This window comes from Condylura cristata, unplaced genomic scaffold, assembly GCF_000260355.1.
Source record: "Condylura cristata isolate star-nosed mole 26May11 unplaced genomic scaffold, ConCri1.0 scaffold00037, whole genome shotgun sequence".
In the NCBI taxonomy this organism is placed as follows: domain Eukaryota; kingdom Metazoa; phylum Chordata; class Mammalia; order Eulipotyphla; family Talpidae; genus Condylura; species Condylura cristata.
The window spans coordinates 2,065,430-2,084,282 of record NW_004567138.1 but is presented as its reverse complement, the minus strand read 5'-3'; the positions used below and the strand labels follow the sequence as shown (position 1 = coordinate 2,084,282).

General features: G+C 36.3%; 1 protein-coding gene across 1 annotated transcript in view; it reads left to right on the top strand.

The window, feature by feature from the left end:
- Positions 1 to 6: 6 nt before the first annotated feature.
- Positions 7 to 18,853, top strand: part of DTNBP1 (dystrobrevin binding protein 1) — a 96,905-nt gene continuing 78,058 nt past the window's right edge. Inside the window, exons 1-4 of the mRNA XM_004693282.2 lie at positions 7 to 137; positions 7,590 to 7,643; positions 8,675 to 8,725; positions 12,922 to 12,982. Of these exons, the coding sequence (XP_004693339.1) occupies positions 82 to 137; positions 7,590 to 7,643; positions 8,675 to 8,725; positions 12,922 to 12,982 (222 nt within the window). The 5' untranslated portion in view covers positions 7 to 81. The remainder of the gene's footprint in view (positions 138 to 7,589; positions 7,644 to 8,674; positions 8,726 to 12,921; positions 12,983 to 18,853) is intronic.

The window sequence follows — 18,853 nt, the reverse complement described above, 5'->3', positions numbered from 1 at the left end:
GGTGCGGGCCGGCCGGGGCGGGCCGTGCGGGCAGGGGCGACGGTCTGCGGCCTGAGGGGAGGAGACGACGCGGCGGCAGCGATGCTGGAGACCCTGCGCGAGCGGCTGCTGAGCGTGCAGCAGGATTTCACCTCCGGGTGGGTATGCGGTGGGGGCGGAAGGGACCCGGGACACTGGGCCGTGTCGTACAGCCGGGGGTCGCGAGGGACGCCGCCTCGCTCCCCTCACCCCCCTCACCCCAGTGCCGTTCCGCCCCGCACCGCCAACCTCGCCCCGCCGAGGGAAGTCACGAACTTTCCAGAGGCCGTCCGGCGGCGCCAAGTAACTTGGGTCCTGTCAGGCTGGCTCTGCGGGCGTCCCGGGGCGGAAGGGGCGGTCGGGACCGCGGCGGGGCGCGGGACCCCCTTCCTGGTGGCCGCGGCCGGCCGGAGCAGGGGGACCACCGGAGGCATGTGAGGGGTGGGCGCGCCGCCTTGCCGCCGCCCCCCCGCGGGACTGTGGCCTTGGGCCCCCACGGCCGGGAGAGACACCTGCGGCCCGGCCGCTGTCCCCCACCGCGCTGACCAAAGTGCGCGCCGGCCGGCCTTGCGCGCCGTCCTGGGTCCCACTGGGCGCTCGCTCTGCGCCCCGCGCGTGACCCTAGGCGCGCGCTCTGCCTGGACCCGGGGTTGACGCCGCGGTGAAGAAACTCTTGGGCTCGGGAAAAGACAGGACTGCTGTGATACTCGCTGTACCCAGTAGTTAAGAGCTCGAGGCAGGCCTCTCCCAAACTTTGCTTCCTGTCAGTTGCCTGGGCACCTTGAACCTCCTCGATGCCCATGTCGCACTCCCCAGCAGTTCTCAGACTGGGGGTGGGGTTTTGAAGATCTCCAAGGTGATTTCTATGTGCCTCTAATTCTGGAAACCAGACTCTAGGGCCAGACTGGCGAATGTATTTCTGCCAGTTACTCTTGATTATCTTGCCTCAGTTTCCACGACTGTACAGGGGTGATAAAGATGGGGTAGTATTTATTGTAAATGATTAATGAGGTGACAGGGGAAACACAGTAAGCACGATGGCATCGTTATTACCTAGAACTTAGTTCATTTTTATTTTTTTCATAACTGTAGAAAGGGGTTGTCACTGTTACATCAGTTATACTTTAGCGAATATTCTCCGGCCATTTCAGACATATCGATTTAAATTTTCTTTTTTCCTTTTTTTTTTTTTTAATAAGGATTTAATTTCTACATACTGAACTGGGGTACAGGCCCAAGATGCAGAGGAGTGAGGGATTCATTAGAGACAGAGTGGGGAGCAGAACAGGCAGATTGATGAAGTACACTGCTGAGGGAAGGGGGTTGATCAGGAGAGGTCTGCTGTGCCCTGTGGGTCACCTCCCTTGCATGGAATCAAACTCATGCTGCAGTGGCCGTGATAGCTTCATAGTGCTGCGCTTTAACCCGTTGTGCCACCAAGGAGGGCCCACAGTTTTAAATTTCTAGAGGAAGCTGGTATAGTTTTACTAGACAAAATGTGTTGTTTCCTTTTAGGTTGTGAGTAGTAACTAGCAAGTACATTATCACACAACACATGTAAAGCATTTTTGATATTTGGTTTGGCATTCTTGAATATTCTAGATGTTTTAAAAGTCATTCATTGATGGTGTATTTACATGTTTGAACTTTTTCTCTTCTTGGAATTTAAAAAATAACTTCAGAGTGTAAATTCATGTATCAAAAGATTTTGTTAAGGCCCTGGAATGGTCCACTGGTAGCATGAGAATGGTCATAGATAAACCCAATGAATTTTAACCTTTCTTACAAACTTAGAAAAAATACAACTTAAGATCAGATGAGGACAAGTTCTGCGCTTCCCTCTTCTCCCTTCTCAGTGAGTCCCAACTTTAACACACTCAGAGCTCTTGGAGCTTTTTGGAGGGTTCTCACAAGACATCCACTTCTTAGGAACTGGCCTGACCTCCAAGTGAAACTTTGGTCTTCAGTTTCCGCATTTTTCTGTGCTGTTTATAACTAAAGGCCTCAGGATGGAAGTATTTGGTTTGCAAAAACCCTCAAGGAACTGCAGGTCAGATTTACTGAAGGCTCACAGCTGCATGTCACCAGCTGGTGTTTCCTATTAGCTATGCTCTGGGTTCTTGCAGATAGGAGTAGACACCTTGCTACTGATTGCAGCCAAAGCAATGGTGTTTCTGCCTCAAAGCTGCCTCTGCACCTGACATCCACCATAGGCAATGTGCTCATCCTCTCCTGTAGATTAAAAACTTGTTTGAAGGAAAGGACCTATTAATAATGTAATTTACAGAGTGGTAAAACAGTGAGATTTTGCCTGAACTGTTGACTCTTCCAGATCACTCCACTTTTTCATAAACAGGTAAAAGAATTTCATTACCGACTTGATTTAATAAGTATTTATTGAGTTCCTGCTAAGTTCCAATCTGGGCTGGAAACTCTTTGTCATAGACACTTTCATTTTATTAAAAAAGATGACTTAAGAGGAAACATGCTCAATTTTGCCTAGTTTTTACTAGCAGTGCCTATATGTTGGGTGAGATCCTAGGACTACAAAGTTGGCTAAAGTGGGGTCTGCTTCTCTGTGGATGCCCGAGACTGGTGATAATGTGAGTCAGGTGGAAGCAGCTGCATGTTAAGACAGTGATCTGGCACGTGACCCCAGAGGGAGAAGCACTCAGACACACCTGTAGGCCTCCAGGAAGTGGCTTCTAAACTGGGCCTTGAATGAGAATAGGTTATAGTGAAATTAGTAAGAGCATTTCAGAGATGGAAGCAGTTGTGGGAGATGGAGCTAGAAAGGAAGTTTAGTGGCTGATAGTAGAGGATTTGCTATATTTATTTGTCAAGTATTTACTGAGTGCATACTCAGTGACAGGCACTATTCTAGGAGCCAGGGATATAGCAGAGAACACACAAGACAACAAATCATTCCCCTGTGCTTTTTGTAGTGGCAGGAAGCAGAATATCTAGGTCAAAAAATGATGGCTAAAAGGAAAGCAAGTTCAGGGGAATTGGGATGGGGTTATGGCTGATTGATGTGAGATGATCCTGGCTTGTTCTTAAGTTGATTGAATCTTTTGAAGGTTTTATTGAGAAGATTCTGGAAGACTATTTTGAGAGGCAGAGATGGGGAACAAGGAAGATTATTTAGGAGACCATAATCAGAGATAAGGCAGTGCTGGTAGAACCATTTGGGGGAAAGCCCTTATTGACCTTTCCACAATTTCATTTTCAACTCTCTGTAACAGTCTTTTTTTTTTTCCTCCTTTCTCCTAATTAATTTTTGAGGAAGGACTGGATGGAACAGTGCTGGTCAAATTTGTAAACAGTGAGATGTAGGAAGTGAAACAGAGAATTGAGGGGTTAATTTTGTAGTTACCTATCTTAGGTAAATGACATCATTTACTAACATAAAAGAATTTAAGAATAATTTTGAGAGAGAGGGAGCCATTGCCCATGGATTTGTTGTGAGATAACTTAGAGCTTGATATCCAAGAAGCAGTTGGAAATTTAAGAAACACTCAGGAGAGCTGTCAGAGTGAAACCATGTGTTTAGGGTTAATTAGGATAATGTCTAAATACTCTCCCTTTCCTGAGTCTCTGAAGCTTTTTTTTTTTGTGAATTCCTCAGACTCCACAGCTTAAGAGTCTTATGTGTTTTTAAGTATGAGTAATACTTTGGGTTAAAAGAATTGAGCCTTAATGACAAAATATGCTGATTAATATAGTTTGTGGTATTTTAAAGGAAACACTCAGCTTTCATAGCAGATAAGTATAGATGAATAGGAAATCGAGGTACAAATAAATGAACAGAAGCCATTAGGGTCACCCCATGAGGTGGAATCAGCTAGAGAAAGCACTGTTTTGTTTATTATTCTTTGTAATGCTCCATACATTATTTTATTTACTTCTTTTTAAACTTTTTGTGTAAGAAGTTTGGCTGGTCATCTTGCTTTCTTAGTAAGATGCTGCCATTTTAGTATTTTTCTGCAAAGCTTGAAGAAAACCTGCAGATTGTTCTTAGGAACAATCTGACAATAAATTATTAAAATGTTATGATGGATTTGAGGTTTAGTGCTTTGAACTCGAAAGCGTACATAGTTGTGTTTAGTAGAAAATCATTGTCAGGTGTCTCACTTAAGTCTATTGATATGTAGCAGCACTTATGTCTTCCTGGGAATCTGTGGTATTAGGAAGACAGTAGATGTTATAGGCAAGCCTTTTATAGGACCTGCTGTATTGGGGAGCCTCTGTTTCACCTTAGCCCAATGGTGTACTTAGCTTTTGACCCTTCTTGATGAGGACAGTTTTTATAGCTTTCATTTGAATTAGCTTTTTAGTTAACAGATTGCCGTCAAAGTCACATTTAGAATTTCATTTAATTATTGTAGCAAGTCATGGGTGTGTCAAACTACTGTTTTATGTTTAAAGAAAGCAGGTATTATGCTAGACAGCATTTCCTTCTCATTGTGCCATGTATTGTGGGACATTAAGTGGACTTCCCTGGTGGGTTGTTTCCAGCACAGGATCACTGTTGAGAATGTTATCCCAAACTAAAAGTAAGAGCTACTTTCAATTGAATTTTGATTTTTGAGTATTTATTTCAGAAAGGATCTTTCTGGGGTCTTTTTATTACTTTTAAAATACATCTGACCTTTTAATTTTGCAACTGTGAGAATAATTATCATTGTAACCTGTTGTTACCTACTGTTTTCTTGACTGTTTCCTCCTAGCTTCTTTGTTTCCTCCTACAATTTAGTTTCAGTCTAAGTTTTGGCATGTTGACACTTTATATGAGAAGGTATGATAAGAAAAATGAAAGGCTTTTTGTTAAAAAAAAATTTTTTACCCAAATTTCAAACATAACAAAAATAAAATAACACAATGTACTTCCCACATCCATTACTTAGATTTAAGAATTGCCAACTATTGCCACATTTGTTTTGGCTCCTCTAATAAAGGGATTTGTAATCTCAGACCTGTCCATTAACACTAGTTTGCACTCTAAAACATATAGACATTCCATAAGTGCAATGTCAATACTCTACCTAACAAAATCGAAACTAATTCTTTGATATCATCATTTACACTTTCCATAATCATTTCCTGATTTTTAGAAATGTCTTCTTACAGTTCTTTTGTTTAAATTCAGATTAAATAAATTCCACAAACTACATTTGGTTAAAGACCAATTTTTAAAGCAGATGGTTTAGGAGCCCCACCAGGGGAAGCTCTTTTTGACCCTTCTCTTAACATTCTTAATTATTTTCTGTCTCTTATTCCTAACTAATATTTCCTTATCGGAGAGAGAAGAGGTATTGGAATTATCTCAAGTCAACAAAAATAATGCTGCTGTGTATGACTATCCTAGAATAATTCTGAGTTGTCATAATTAATTCTCAGATTTTGGATTTTGAATGGTAAAGCATAACTGTTATAATACTGTTTCCTATCTATTGCTTAATCTTAGTTTAAACCTGATTTACTAGTTTCCAAGATAAGCTTAAATAAGTTAATATTGTTCTTTAGGAAAGATTGGACTTTAACTCCCTAGACTCATTTGGAGAAATATTTATAAATTTGCTGTGTGTTAAGGAGATTACTGAATATTTTCAGCATTGTAAAGAAATTAACCTCACTAATATTTTAGTTTTTGAAAAAGAACATAGAGTACTATAAACATTTGTATGAAATTTGTATGAAATTGACATTCCAGCTTGTTTTACAAAGTCCCCTGATGAGAAAGTCCGTTCTGGTGCTTAGGCAGTCATTATTAACAAAAAAGAAGGAATTCTGTGTCAGGGCTTGCACATATGGAACAGTTGTACACCGCACAACTCAGGATTGTGGCACTCATGAGTGATGGCTTGAATTTTAGGGCAGCCTCTGTCACAGTCAAGTATCTTGAGAAAGGGCCACCTATTTCTGTATTTATAAAGATTTTGGAGGGCCTAGCAGTGGTATTGTGGCCTGAGTTCAACCTATTTAGAAAGGAATATTTAAGTCATCAAAGTAAGAACTTAACTGCTTTATATATCTCACTGTGTATGAAATGGTCTCGTAATTTGGTGCTGACTTTTTTGGAAACTTCAGTAAAATGATGTAGAGTCCACCAGCCAAAAGAAGGTGAAAATGGACCACTGAAATGAAAATAAATTGTACAGAGTCTTTGAGCATATTTTATATGTAAAGGAATCTGATTTGTTTTACATTATATATGTATTATTTCTAGTCCATTTGTCTCTTTTTCCAGTGAAAACTTTAAAGAAGTAAGTAGGAAAGGCTGCTAAGTGTTAAGTAGCTAGCAGAAGTAGTAAGTGATAGCTAATAACCAGGTGCCCAGTTGTAGTAGTAGAAATAGAAGTTTGAAATTTAGAGAAAATAGACACAGGATCTCCAATAGATTCAAAACCCACTATTAGTTTTCAAGTTGGTAAAGAGGTACTCCTATTATAGAAACACCTGAGGGCTGTACTGTTTTGCCACAAAATGCACCAGTGGCAATTGTAATAATGGGCCATGGTTATTAGAAAACCTTAAATAGAAATATACTGACTCTTTAATAAAAAGATTTTACTATATTTTAGAAAATTTTTTATAAACAAGTAAAATTTCAAACTGTTGGGACTTAAGGAGATTTGAAAGCCTGGAATATTATTTCCTTATTAAATGGTGTTCCTTAGATAACTCTTTTACCAACCTTCCACACCTGTGTGGACCACCTCTTTTTCTCTTTTAAATGAGTTTCTGTAGTTCAGTACATTTAGGGGTTGGGCAAGAAAAAATATAAAGATATTTGCTACAGATTTTCCTTTGTGATTCCTGACATATAGTTAACACTCAAATATTTGTTGTCTATAAAGGTACTTATTTTTTGCTAAAATATTAGCTTATCTGACTTAATTTATTTCCCCACCATCAGCTATGGTTATCCCATGTCCCTTTGCCCCTCTACCTTCCTCCTTAACCACAGAATCCTCACAGTGTTTATTATTGCCCGCTAGTTTTTGTGTTTTATTTTGTCCAGTCATCTATTGTGTAAGTATTCAGTATTTGTCTTTTTTAAGGGGATTTTAAAAAAAGATTTATTTATGCATACAAGAACTAGGGAACAGGCCAGACGTGTGGGGTGAGCGGTGGAGAGGATTCATCAGAGACAGAGTGGGGAGCAGAATAGGCAGATCTACTGAATTATGCTGCTGAGGGGAGCAGCAGGCGAGACAGGAGAGGTCTGTGGTGCCATGTGGGTCACCACCCTGGCAGGGGATCGAATGCCTGCTGCAGTGATTGCGGATAGCTGTCCTTAAACCCCCGCACCACCAGGGAGGCCCTGTCACTGTCTTTCTGACTTGCTTTAATCAACAGATGTTCCCCAAGCTCCCACTATGTTGTAAATAGCTAGATTTCCTCTTTCCTTACAACTGAATAGTATTCCTTAGTATAGCTATGACACCTCTACCAAGCCCTGACTGTTATAGTGTTGCACTGACCTAAAATTTTAGCATCTGTGAAATTTGCAGTTGAAAAACATCTTTTAATCTGTAAAAATATTTTTTATTCTTGTTGAATTACAGGTTGAAGACTTTAAGTGACAAGTCAAGAGAGGCTAGAGTAAAAAGTAAACCTAGGTAAGCTTATGCTGTTTTCATTTATAAATTTTATGCTACTTTTAGTTGTCATAACAATAATATTACTTTATTATTTTTTTCAAGATTCATTTATTTTTGCATACAAGAACTGGGTACAGGCCAGAGGCGAGGGGTTGGGGGTAGGGGTGAGAGGATTCACCAGAGACAGTGGGGAACAGAGGAGGCGAATTGACAGAAATACCCCGTGGAGGGGAGCAGCAGGTGGGACAAGTCTGTCTCACCATGTGGGGGGTTCCTTCCTCTCAAGCCGCAGTGGCTGCAGACAGCTCCATAATGCTGCGCCTCAACCCGACCCCTTGCATCACCAGGAAGGGCCCAGTAATAATATTACTTTCATAGGCTGAATGAAACTGACTATAAAGTGATACTGATTTTAAATTTTGTGATTGGAAAAATTTTTGTTAGAATTATAACATGCTTGAAAAATGGTGGAGAATGATTGTTTTACTGCTTGACAATCAGTTGTATTTTTTAGTACAACTAATTATTTTTATTTTATGGTAAGAACAAATACAAATTCTGCATGACTGAGAAGCGAATTAATAATGAAATAGTAGTTGGCAAATGAATCTCTTTAGTTGTGTTGCCTGTTTTCTATGTGAAGATATCCGTGGTAGTTGTGTAATGCTTTTCATTTTTTTTTTAATACAGTATATCACCAAATTTCACTTTCAATGTAGAGATGACGAACTTAAAAAAAAACAATTAACATCTAGCATTAGCTGTAGGGCAAAGTGGTAGTTTATAAGAACACATTCTAATATGTTAACTTTGAAATACAACAAGACATTTTGCTAAAGGTAGCAAAAGTAATTTAGGTTAATTTGTTATTATACTACATTTGATCTTACTTAAAATACTGAGGAGTAATATAAATTGTTATTGTTAGTGATTTTAAATTATTGCACATTACAACTAACAATTCTTGAATTCAGAATTCCTGTGTGTGATTTTCTTAAGTTGTCCTAAATCAAAAATAATTCTAATAAAATATATGCTTCTTTTGGCAGCACTGTTCCATATTTGCCAAAGTACTCTGCTGGATTAGAATTACTTAGTAGGTAAGTGTTTTCATTAAGAAGTTTATTCTTCTAATTCTTTTATTGTCTAAAATATTTGAAAAGTGAATACATAGAATCCTTAAAATTAAATTTTCCCTTAACATAGTGATAGGAAATTATTTACTTTCCCTGAGGGGCTGCTTTACTTTTCACTGATTAATACTAGGGACATTCAGACTTTGAGCAGATTAATCACTTTCTTATTTATTGTTTCATACTTCATTATGTGCATTTACAAGGTTTATGATTTCTTTGTTATAAAGAGATTGATTCTGAATTGGTGACCTCAACAAATGTCTTATTTTGATTGTTAACTTTATACCATTTCTTCTCCACTCTGTTTCTATTTGTATGCATATTTAATTCATATTTTCTTAGGTATGACATGAGAAGGGTAAGTAACAAAAAAGAAATTGATCTTAAAACATCTGTCTTTCAAAGATGACCACAAAGAAAGTCAAATAACAATCCACAGAATGGGAGAAAATATTTGAAAATCATGTATTTGATAAGGGACTTATATCTAGAGTGTGTGAAGGATTTTTATACCACAACAACAAAAAACCCAGTGAAGTAAACAAAGAATTTAAGGGGACATTTCTCTAAAGCTCTCTAAATGCCAATAAACACTTTAAAAGATGCTCAATATTATTACTCATCAAGGAAATGCAAATCAAGACCACCTTGAGATTTCATTTCATACCCACTAGTACGGCTATAAGCAAAAAGACAGTCACTAACAAGTGTTGGTAAGAGACAGAGAAATTAGAAGCCATGTGCTGTTTGAAAAGTGAAATGGGACAGTGAAAACCACTTTAGTTTCTAAAAGGTTAAACAGAATTTCCATGTGACCCAGCAGTTTCACACCAAGAGAATTGAAAGTTTACATTCACATAAAGACTTACACACAAAAATCATGGCAGCATTATTCGTAAAGCAGTATTATTCTTAACAGTCAAAAAGTAGAACAACACAAATAGTTATAAACTATAAATGGATAAACAAGCATGGTTAATCCATATAGTAAAATATTATTCAGCTATAAAAAAGGATGAGGTACTGATACATGCTACAACATAGATGAAATTTAAAAACATTAAGTGACACATAGTATATATTTTCACTTGTTTGAAATGTCTAGAATTGGACAGAATCTGTAGATTAGCCATTATCAAGGTTTGGAGGAGAGAGATGAGCAGTGACTGCTAATGAGTGTGCAGTTTCTTTTGGGTTGATGAAAAGATTTTGTAATTATGTGCTGATGACAGTTGACCAACTGGGTATACACTAAAAACTGCTGAATTATGTACTTAAAAAGAGTAAATTTTATGGTATGAAGCTTATACATCAGTAAAGCTGCTTTGCAAGTTTGTAGTCAAATGGAGTTTTGTACTTAGTAATGGGCTACTGACAGTTAGTAAGGATGTGCAGTAGAAGATGCACTTGTCTTCCTTCCTTGCACTTACTACTCACTGCACAGTCATCTACACCTACATTTTTGTCTTCTTTTCTAGCTTTTCATTGAGTGTTAGGTTGCTCAGTATGACATATTAACAGTATTGTCTTCCAGGCCATGATTGTGGGGCATCTTTCCATTTCTTTCAGCAATGTTTTGCAGTTTTCATTTCACCTCCTTCATGAATTCCTAAATATCTTTTTTGATATTGTTTGGAATTGTTTTCTTAATTTCTTTTTTGGATTGTTAATGTACATTGTTAATAGATTGAAGTGAAACAAATGTTGTTGGTTTTGTATTTCACTATTTTGCTGAATTTATTAATCTAATTTTTGTGTGTCTGTGAAATCTCTAGGGTTTTCTGCACATAAGATCATATCTGTAAACAGCTATTTTTACTACTTCCTTCCAATTTGGGTGCCTTTTATTTCTTTCTCTTTTCTGATTGCTGTAACTAGATATTCAGTACTGTGTTAATAGAAGTCAAAAAAAGAAGGTGTCATTTTCTTGTTTCTGATCTTAGAGGAAAAGCTTTCAGTCTTTGACCTTTGAGTATGATTTTAGCTGTTCATTTTCCATGTATGGCACTTACTATTGAGGTAATTTCTTTCTGTTCTTACTTTGTTGCATTCTTGTCATGAGAGGGTGTTGACGTTGTCAAGTGCTATTTCAACACCAATTGAGATTATTGTATTTTCCTCACTCTCTTTATTATGTTAATCTGATGTACTATATTGATTTTCATATATTGAACCATTCTTTTCTCTTGAGTTCAACTTTTTATTAAATATATTATGAAAGAGGCTTAGTCAAAATGACCAAAGCCAGTGTCATTACTCCTCAGATTCTTCTTCTTTTACTTTCTCTTTGTTCACTTTAGCAGGGGCAGCTGCGGGATGGGTGCAGGGAGGGGATAGAACTGCCAGGTCTTATTATGTTGTAGATGAGAGGATGGGCAGGTTCATAGTTTTCTGTATTTCTGTAGAATTATAATAGAGCCCTCCCATTTTTTTTTTCCTAATTTTGTCTTCAATTTTTTTTTTATAATCTGTTTTAAGATTTAATTTGGTAGCTTTTTTTTTTAAAGAGCCAGTTTTCAATTTCATTGATTTTCTGTTTTTTAACTCTCTGTATTCTGTTTCTCTTTGCTTTTTTCTTTGTTTCCTGCCTTTTTGATTTGTTTCTACTTTTTCCTAAGTTGTGAAGCTAGATTGTTCATTTGAGATCTTTCATTTTTAAATTACCTTCATTGTCATCTTTTACTCTTTCCCATAGGTGGGGTTGTATTTGCTTTCATCTTTTATTATATTCTGGTTTCCTTTTTGATTTCTTTGACTCTTTGGTAATACTTAAAAGTATGTTTAATTTCCACAATTTTTTAAAAAATTTTCCTTGTTACTGATTTCTAACTATTGATTTGTGGTCAGAGAAAATACTTTGTTTGCTTCACATACATGGAGAGGGAGAAGGAGAGGAGTTTTACATATATGGAGAGAGAGGAAGAGGAGAGAAAAGAGAGGGATTATATTTTTGAATTCTTAGACTCTCAGCAAAATTGAGTTGATGGTTCAGAGATTTACCTCCTGTAGACTTAACTGTGACCTAACACATGGTCTGTCCTGGAGAGTGTCCCACAAGCACTTCAGACTAATGTGTATTCTGTTGTTAGTAGACAGTATTCTGTGTATGTTTTTGTACATTACTGTTTTATTGTGTTAAGTCTTTCCTTACTTGTCTTCTCTATGGTCTTTTTATCCATTATTGAGAGTAGAGTATTGAAGTTTATCACTATATTTCGAGAACTGTTTATTTCTCCTTTCAATTTCTTCAATTACTTCATATATTTGAATATTACTTACTGTAGTACAATGTTGAAAAACAGGAAATTGAGAGTGATAACCTATAGACCTTATTCAGATTTCATCAGTTACCCCACTAATGTCCTTTTCTCTGGGCCAGGATCCAATCCAATCAACTTGTTCAACTCTTAATCTAGAAGTCTTTTTGTTTCCATGTCCTTGAGACTTTTGAACAGTACTGGCCAGTTGTTTATGTAGTGTCCCCCAATTTGTGTTAATCATCTAGTTTCTAATGATTGAACTCAAGTAGCTCCTTTTTGGCAAAAATGCCAGGTCAGTAGTGTTGTGCTCTGTCCATGCGGTTGAAATGTTTATTCCCATTGATGTTCTTGTAGTGAGCCCCTGGATCAGGAGGTATCTGCCAGGTTTTTCCACTGTTAATACTATTTCCCTCTTTTTATTTAATGAGTATCATATTTGAGTTATATATTGGATATATATATATTATATGTATATATCCTTTTCATAGTCCTACCCACTAATTTTAGCATCCATTAGAATATGTACCTTAAATAATAATTATTGTGTTTACCAAGCAGCGATTTTGTTTCAAAATCATTTTTTAAAGCCATTAATTGGAATTGTACTGTAAGAGTTTTTCCCATTTCCCTCACTTTTTCAATTATTTATTTAAATCCCTGTGAACTCATATATTCTATTCTTTGAATTATAGTCTATTACTACCATTATTCTGCTTAAATTGACATATATTCATTAACTGGAAGACACTTCAAATTGAATTCTGTCTTCTTAAAATTTGTTTGAACTTTTATTTTTTTGAACTTTTCCATTCAGGCAGTATACAATGTTCCAGTTTCATCTTTAGATAGCATTTTTTTAAAAATGTGTTTTGCATTTAGAATTATTTTTGTTTTTCTTAGATATGAAGATACATGGGCTGCACTTCACAGAAGATCTAAGGAATGTGCAAGTGCTGGAGAGGTAGTAATCTTATACTGAAGAAAAAAATACCCATTTGTAATCTCTAATGCTAGTTTTTAAGAAATTAAATGTATAATTTCATTACAATATTTTGCAGTATATCTGAAATTGAATTTGGTAGCTGATTATGAAGTACTTTAAATCATGTTTTCATAATTTCTCACTCAAGTAGGTTTAGTTAGAATTAGAGTGTTACAACTTTATATTCAAGTCACAAATAAATATTTGACTCGTATAGGTGTAATGCTTGGAGTTAAAAAGGACATGCAACGAATTCAAAATGAAAAGCTTTAGAAAATTTATGGGGACTGGACACCTGTGGAGAACTAAATGTGAGACTCCCACATAAAATTCTTGCATCTTGAAAGTGGTTTCATGCTTCAGTGATAGTTTAAGCAGGGCAAAGGGAAAACAAGGGAAGGAAAGCAACCTGTTAGCAAAAGAAGGTAGAACAACTGGGAATAAATAGTAACTCCTTTCTGTCCTCACATGATGTGGGACTCTGTTTATACTTCTACATGGTCAGAGACCCAGTAAAGTAAGAAATGAGAGGGGCACAAGTAGTTGTGCTTTTTGATTCCCAACATGAATGAACATAAATTCTGCTTGGATGTAAAGTAGGGTCTTGGATACTCCCCAGCACCCTTCCAAAAAAGTGTGAATACACAAAAAATACATTATCAAAAGTTTGAGTTACCAAAACAAATAGGACGATTTAGCTCTGCAAAGGAATTTAGGTATTGTGTTATTGGATACAGACTATTAAAGAAGTATATATAAAGTCATTGAAATAGATAACAAGATTAGGGCCTCCCTGGTGACAAAAGGGGTTATGACTAAGCACTATGAGGCTATCAGTGGCTGTTGTAATACGGGTTTGGTTCCTGGTTTAGGAGCTGACACACACGGCACAGCAGAACTCTCCTGTCTTGCCCTTAGCAGTGTGTTTCAGCCAATCCACATGTTCTGCTCCCTATTCGGTTCTTCTCATCCACCCCCAACATCTCTAGCCTACACCAGAGTTCTTATATGCATAAATAAATCTCTAGAAAGGAAAGAAGAAATGACAGATGAAAAATGAGTAAGGAATAAGACTCTGTAAATATAACTTTAAGAAGTTATTGAAATCAATAACCCAAAAGATGTGCTTAACAAGTTATATACAACTGAAGAAAGGAAATAGTGAAGTGGTAAATAAGTCCAATTACTCAGAAAGGATATCTAAGAAAATCGAAAATACAAAAGAGGAAGTAAGAGAATAGAATTTTTAGGTCAAATCATGAAGGGTTATTAATATTAGACCAATTTTGTTCTGTAAAATTATAGTTTCGTATGAATCAGCTTAATATATCCAGTAGACACTCTAGAAAGAGGGCATGAGGGAAGGACAATATAGGAAAAGATAAGTGACTGAGAATTTTCAAGAAACAAGATCATATCAATTCTTAGATCCAAAAACACAATAAACAAAAAAGATAAACAATGACACCTAAACACCTTATATTGAAACTACAGAACACTGGAAGATCTCAAGGCAACCAAAAGAAAGATACATTATAAATGAATTCATTTCAAAGCAGAGATCTCAGGCTGTTGTCAATAATGAGGGCGAGATAAGATATTTATATAAAAGTCAAGCTTTCTGTTACCAGTGGTCAGTAAAGGACTTTTAAAGAAATTTATTTCATGGTTAAAGGAAAATGATTTGGAAAGAGAGAGTTGAGATATAGGGAAGAAAAATGACCAAAGGAAAGGCCAAATACATCTAACAGCAAATACATGGATCAATTACTGAATTTGTGGAATTAAAAATAATAGAACAAGGTCCTCCTTGGTGGCACAGCAGGTTGGAGCCCTGCACTGTGAATCTTAGCCAAGCTGTGGTTGCTTTGGTGCAAATTCCATCCCTGCCCTGGAGATAATCCACATGGCCAGCAGACCTATCCTATCTTGCCTGCTGCTCCCCTCAGAGTGTACTTTTGTGGATTTTCCTGTTCTGTTCCCCAATCTGTTTCTGGTGGATCCTTTTACTGCCTTTGCACCTCTGGCTCTACTCCATTTCTGTATACATAAATAAAATCTTTTAAAAAAGAGGTGCAGATTCAAGCACCCTGTCCATTAAAAAAAAAAAAAAATGTAGAACAAAAATGGTGGGTTGCAGTAGCAACACAGGAATATCCAAGTTTCCTGGTAAGTTGGAAACTAGGTTATCAGAGTTCAAGTATTCTAATGCCTTCTACTATTATGGAGAAGTTACAGCTGTTAATATCAGGTTTAAATTTCACTATGGAGGGCAGAATTTCAGGAGTGATCATTAAAGAACAGAAATAGTGTCTCTTTCAAACTATTATAGTAGAAGGAACTAGAATCATGAGAAGTAATTCATCAGTCCAAAAGAAAACAAGAACCCAGGAGGAAAATAACAGAATTAACAGAAAAAAAAATAGTAAAAATAAATCTAAATATCAGCAATCATGATCATTGCTAATAGACTAATCTTGTCTAGTCAAAAGACATATATTTAAAGACATGGGGGAAAAAAATCTAGCTATAAACTACTCCTAAGAGGCACATCTGGTATATTAAGGACACAAAGATTGAGTATACTAGGTCAAAAAAGATTCAAGTGTCATACAGAGGAAGCTGATTATTAGAATCAATCAAGTTAACTTAAAAAGAAAGGACTGAAAGCAGTATTTGAAGAAGAGGACCACTCTAGAATATTAAGATTCTAATCTGAACTTGTATGTTTCTAATATAAGCCTCAGAATATATAAAGGATAAATAGAATTGCAAGGAAAAAGTAGGTAAATTCATAATCCAAGTGGGAGAATTTTAATACATTATTCTTAATTGATAGGAGAATTTTAATACATTATTCTTAATTGATAGGAGAAAAAGCATAAGTGTGCATATAAAAGATTTTGTTACTGTGATGAACGATCCTGACCAGATGGACAAATAGAGTTCTGCTCCAGCAAATAGAGAACATAAGTTCTTTAAAGCATATCTGGAACCAGCGAAAATCAGCCCTGCTTTGTGGTGCAGGGGTTAAATTCTCAGCGCTATCAAGCTATTGGTAGCCACTGCAGCACAAGTTAAATGCCCTATCCCAGGCCAGGGAGATGACTATGGCAAGGCAGACCTCTCTTGTGTTACCTGCTACTTCCCTCAGCAGTTATTTCAGTCTGCCTGTTCTGCTCCCCATTCTGTCTGTGGTGAATCCTCTCACCTCCCCTCCCCCATACCTTTGGCCTATACCCCAGTTCTTGTATGTGTAAATAAATAAATCTTTAAATAGATCAGAAAAAAGTTCTCAATATATTTCATATAAATGAAGTCATACAGAATATTCTCTGATCCTATTGCAAATGAAACTGAAAGTTAACAAAGAAAGACAATTTTGGAAATTCTATATGTTTAGAAGTTAGGAATAAGAAAGAAGGAAAAAATATTGAAAATTTAAAGTAGAACTGAATAATGATAATACACGTAAACTGTAGAATTAGCTAAAATCTGTTTAGAGTATTTACAAAGGGAAAAGAATAAGTCAATGAGCTAATCTGATTTTAGAATAAAACAAAAGTTCTAAGGAAGAATGAAAAAGATAATAAAGGAAAAGGGAAAATACAAAATATACTGTCTTAGCTAAACAAAGCCATTAAGTTCTTAGAAAATACTAGTAAAATATGGTAGATAAATCTGTTGTTATTGGTCAAGAAGAAAGCTTCATTACTTTAAGAATTAAAAAGAATGTAACTACAGTTATAGTAGAGAAAAAGTAGATAAGAATTTAAGAAATGACAAATTTGAAAATTGAGACAAATGGCAAAATCCTGGAAACTTACAAAAAAAAATTCTAAAAGCAATACAAATCATTAATAATGTTATAGCCACTAAATACATTGATTAACTGATTCAAAAATCTTTAAGAAAGCAACAGGTCTGCAGTTTTATAGAAAGAAAGGTTCTGTCAAAATGTCAGAGAATTTCTCATCTCAATGTTAGACAAACTCTGATAGCAAAGGAATGAAAATGAGCTCATCTCATTTATTGAACTAGAAAAAAAATTGATATTAAAACCCAGCAAGTACAAGAAGGTGAAATCAGAGTCCAATTCTGTTCACGAATATAGATAAAAAATTATAAAGTATTCATTTTTTTTAAGATTTATTTATTTGTGCATAAAAGAACTGGGGTATAGGCTGGGACTGCAGGGAGTAGTGAGAGGATTCTACCAGCAACAGAAGAGGGAGCAGAACAGACATATTGAAACACACTGCTGAGGGAAATAGTAGGCAGGTCAAGAGAGGTCTGACAAGCCATAGGGGTCCCCTCTCTGGCTGGGGATCAAACTTACACTGCAGTGACTGCCGATCACCACATAGTGTTGTGGTTTTTTGTTTTTGTTTTTTTTGTCTGTGGCAACTACCTTCTTCCTCTCCTTCCCCTTCTGAGAATCTTAGTGCATCATAAAGGCAATATTTGAAAACTTAGCATGCACTACAAGCAAAACCACCACTAGATAAACACTAGTATATTGTCTTTTCCTGAGCTTTTATAGTGTTGTACTTTAACCAGGTGTGCCACCAGGGAGGGCCCTATTCGTTTTGCAATAACTAAAAATAAAGGTTCTCTTACTTTAATAGTCTACTTCTGAAAATCAGATGTTCTGTGCAAACACTCTAACCAGGAATCTGATTTGTTTATTCTAAATTGGAGAAGTTATAATGTATTACATATTAACCAAAAACTCTTAACTGATAACATTAAATATGTTTTAAACCAGCAAAACACCTATAAAGAGGTAGCAGTCAATTAGGATTAAAGTTCTGATCACTAAACTTTTTTTTCCTTTGAGGTAACATTGGCTTACAACACTGTGTGTGATCAGTCATAGGATCATACCACTCAGATGTATATCACCATGCCATATATTCTTAATATTCAAATCAGTACCTTAGAAAATACAGTTATGGTCATCCGTAACTGTATTTAAGGTTTTTTAAGGTTTTTGTGTTTTTTTTTTTTTTTACAAGCTCTTTGATTTTTTTCCCCTCTCATCAATATATTAATGAATAGTTAATAATGGTTTAGGGGATAGACTCTGAAAGTAGATTTTAAAGTTAGATTTGCAGTGCGTTATTTGCTTTGAGTTCCCATTGTTAGGAAATATTTGCTTACCTTTAGAGTGAACTCTTAGATTCATTATTTTGTTGAACAGGTTGATGTATAAGCTGGTTGCATCACACATGTCTCATTTTCCCTATGTTCCAGCATAAATGTCCTCTGTCTCTGCAAACAGTGAACAGAACTGGGTGTTGGAAACCTTAGGTTCTGAACCGGCTCTCTGTTTTTTTGGTTTCATTGTCTATAAAATGGTATAAAACCTTTTTACCTTGCTTACCAAAGTTGCTTGAAAATCACATAAAAGAATGTACTCCACCAAACTCTGAACACTGAGTTTGCTAAAGTTCCATTTAGTCATTCTGTATGCTGTTTGTATTCTTTGCTTTTTCTTAATTCTCCTAATTTTAGTGTACACTAAAGTATAATGTAGAATGAAGAACTTAAGTTTATCTTGCTACTTAAGCTTAATAACTCAATGTTAGATCTGGATTTATAAAGCATTGTTTACTTGGGGGTGGAACAAATTGCCTTCTGGAGACAATTTTTTTTTTTTTATCATTAATAAGCCTCATTACATGAACCTGTGAGTTTGCTGACAGAATTAAGCACCAACAGGGAAGGGTTATTTTTTGATTTGTTACTAATTGTATCTTCAGTGCCTAGAACAGTGTCTGGCAGACAGTAGGTAGTCATTAGAAATTTGTTGACTTTTTTTTTTTAAGGATTTATTTATTTATGCAT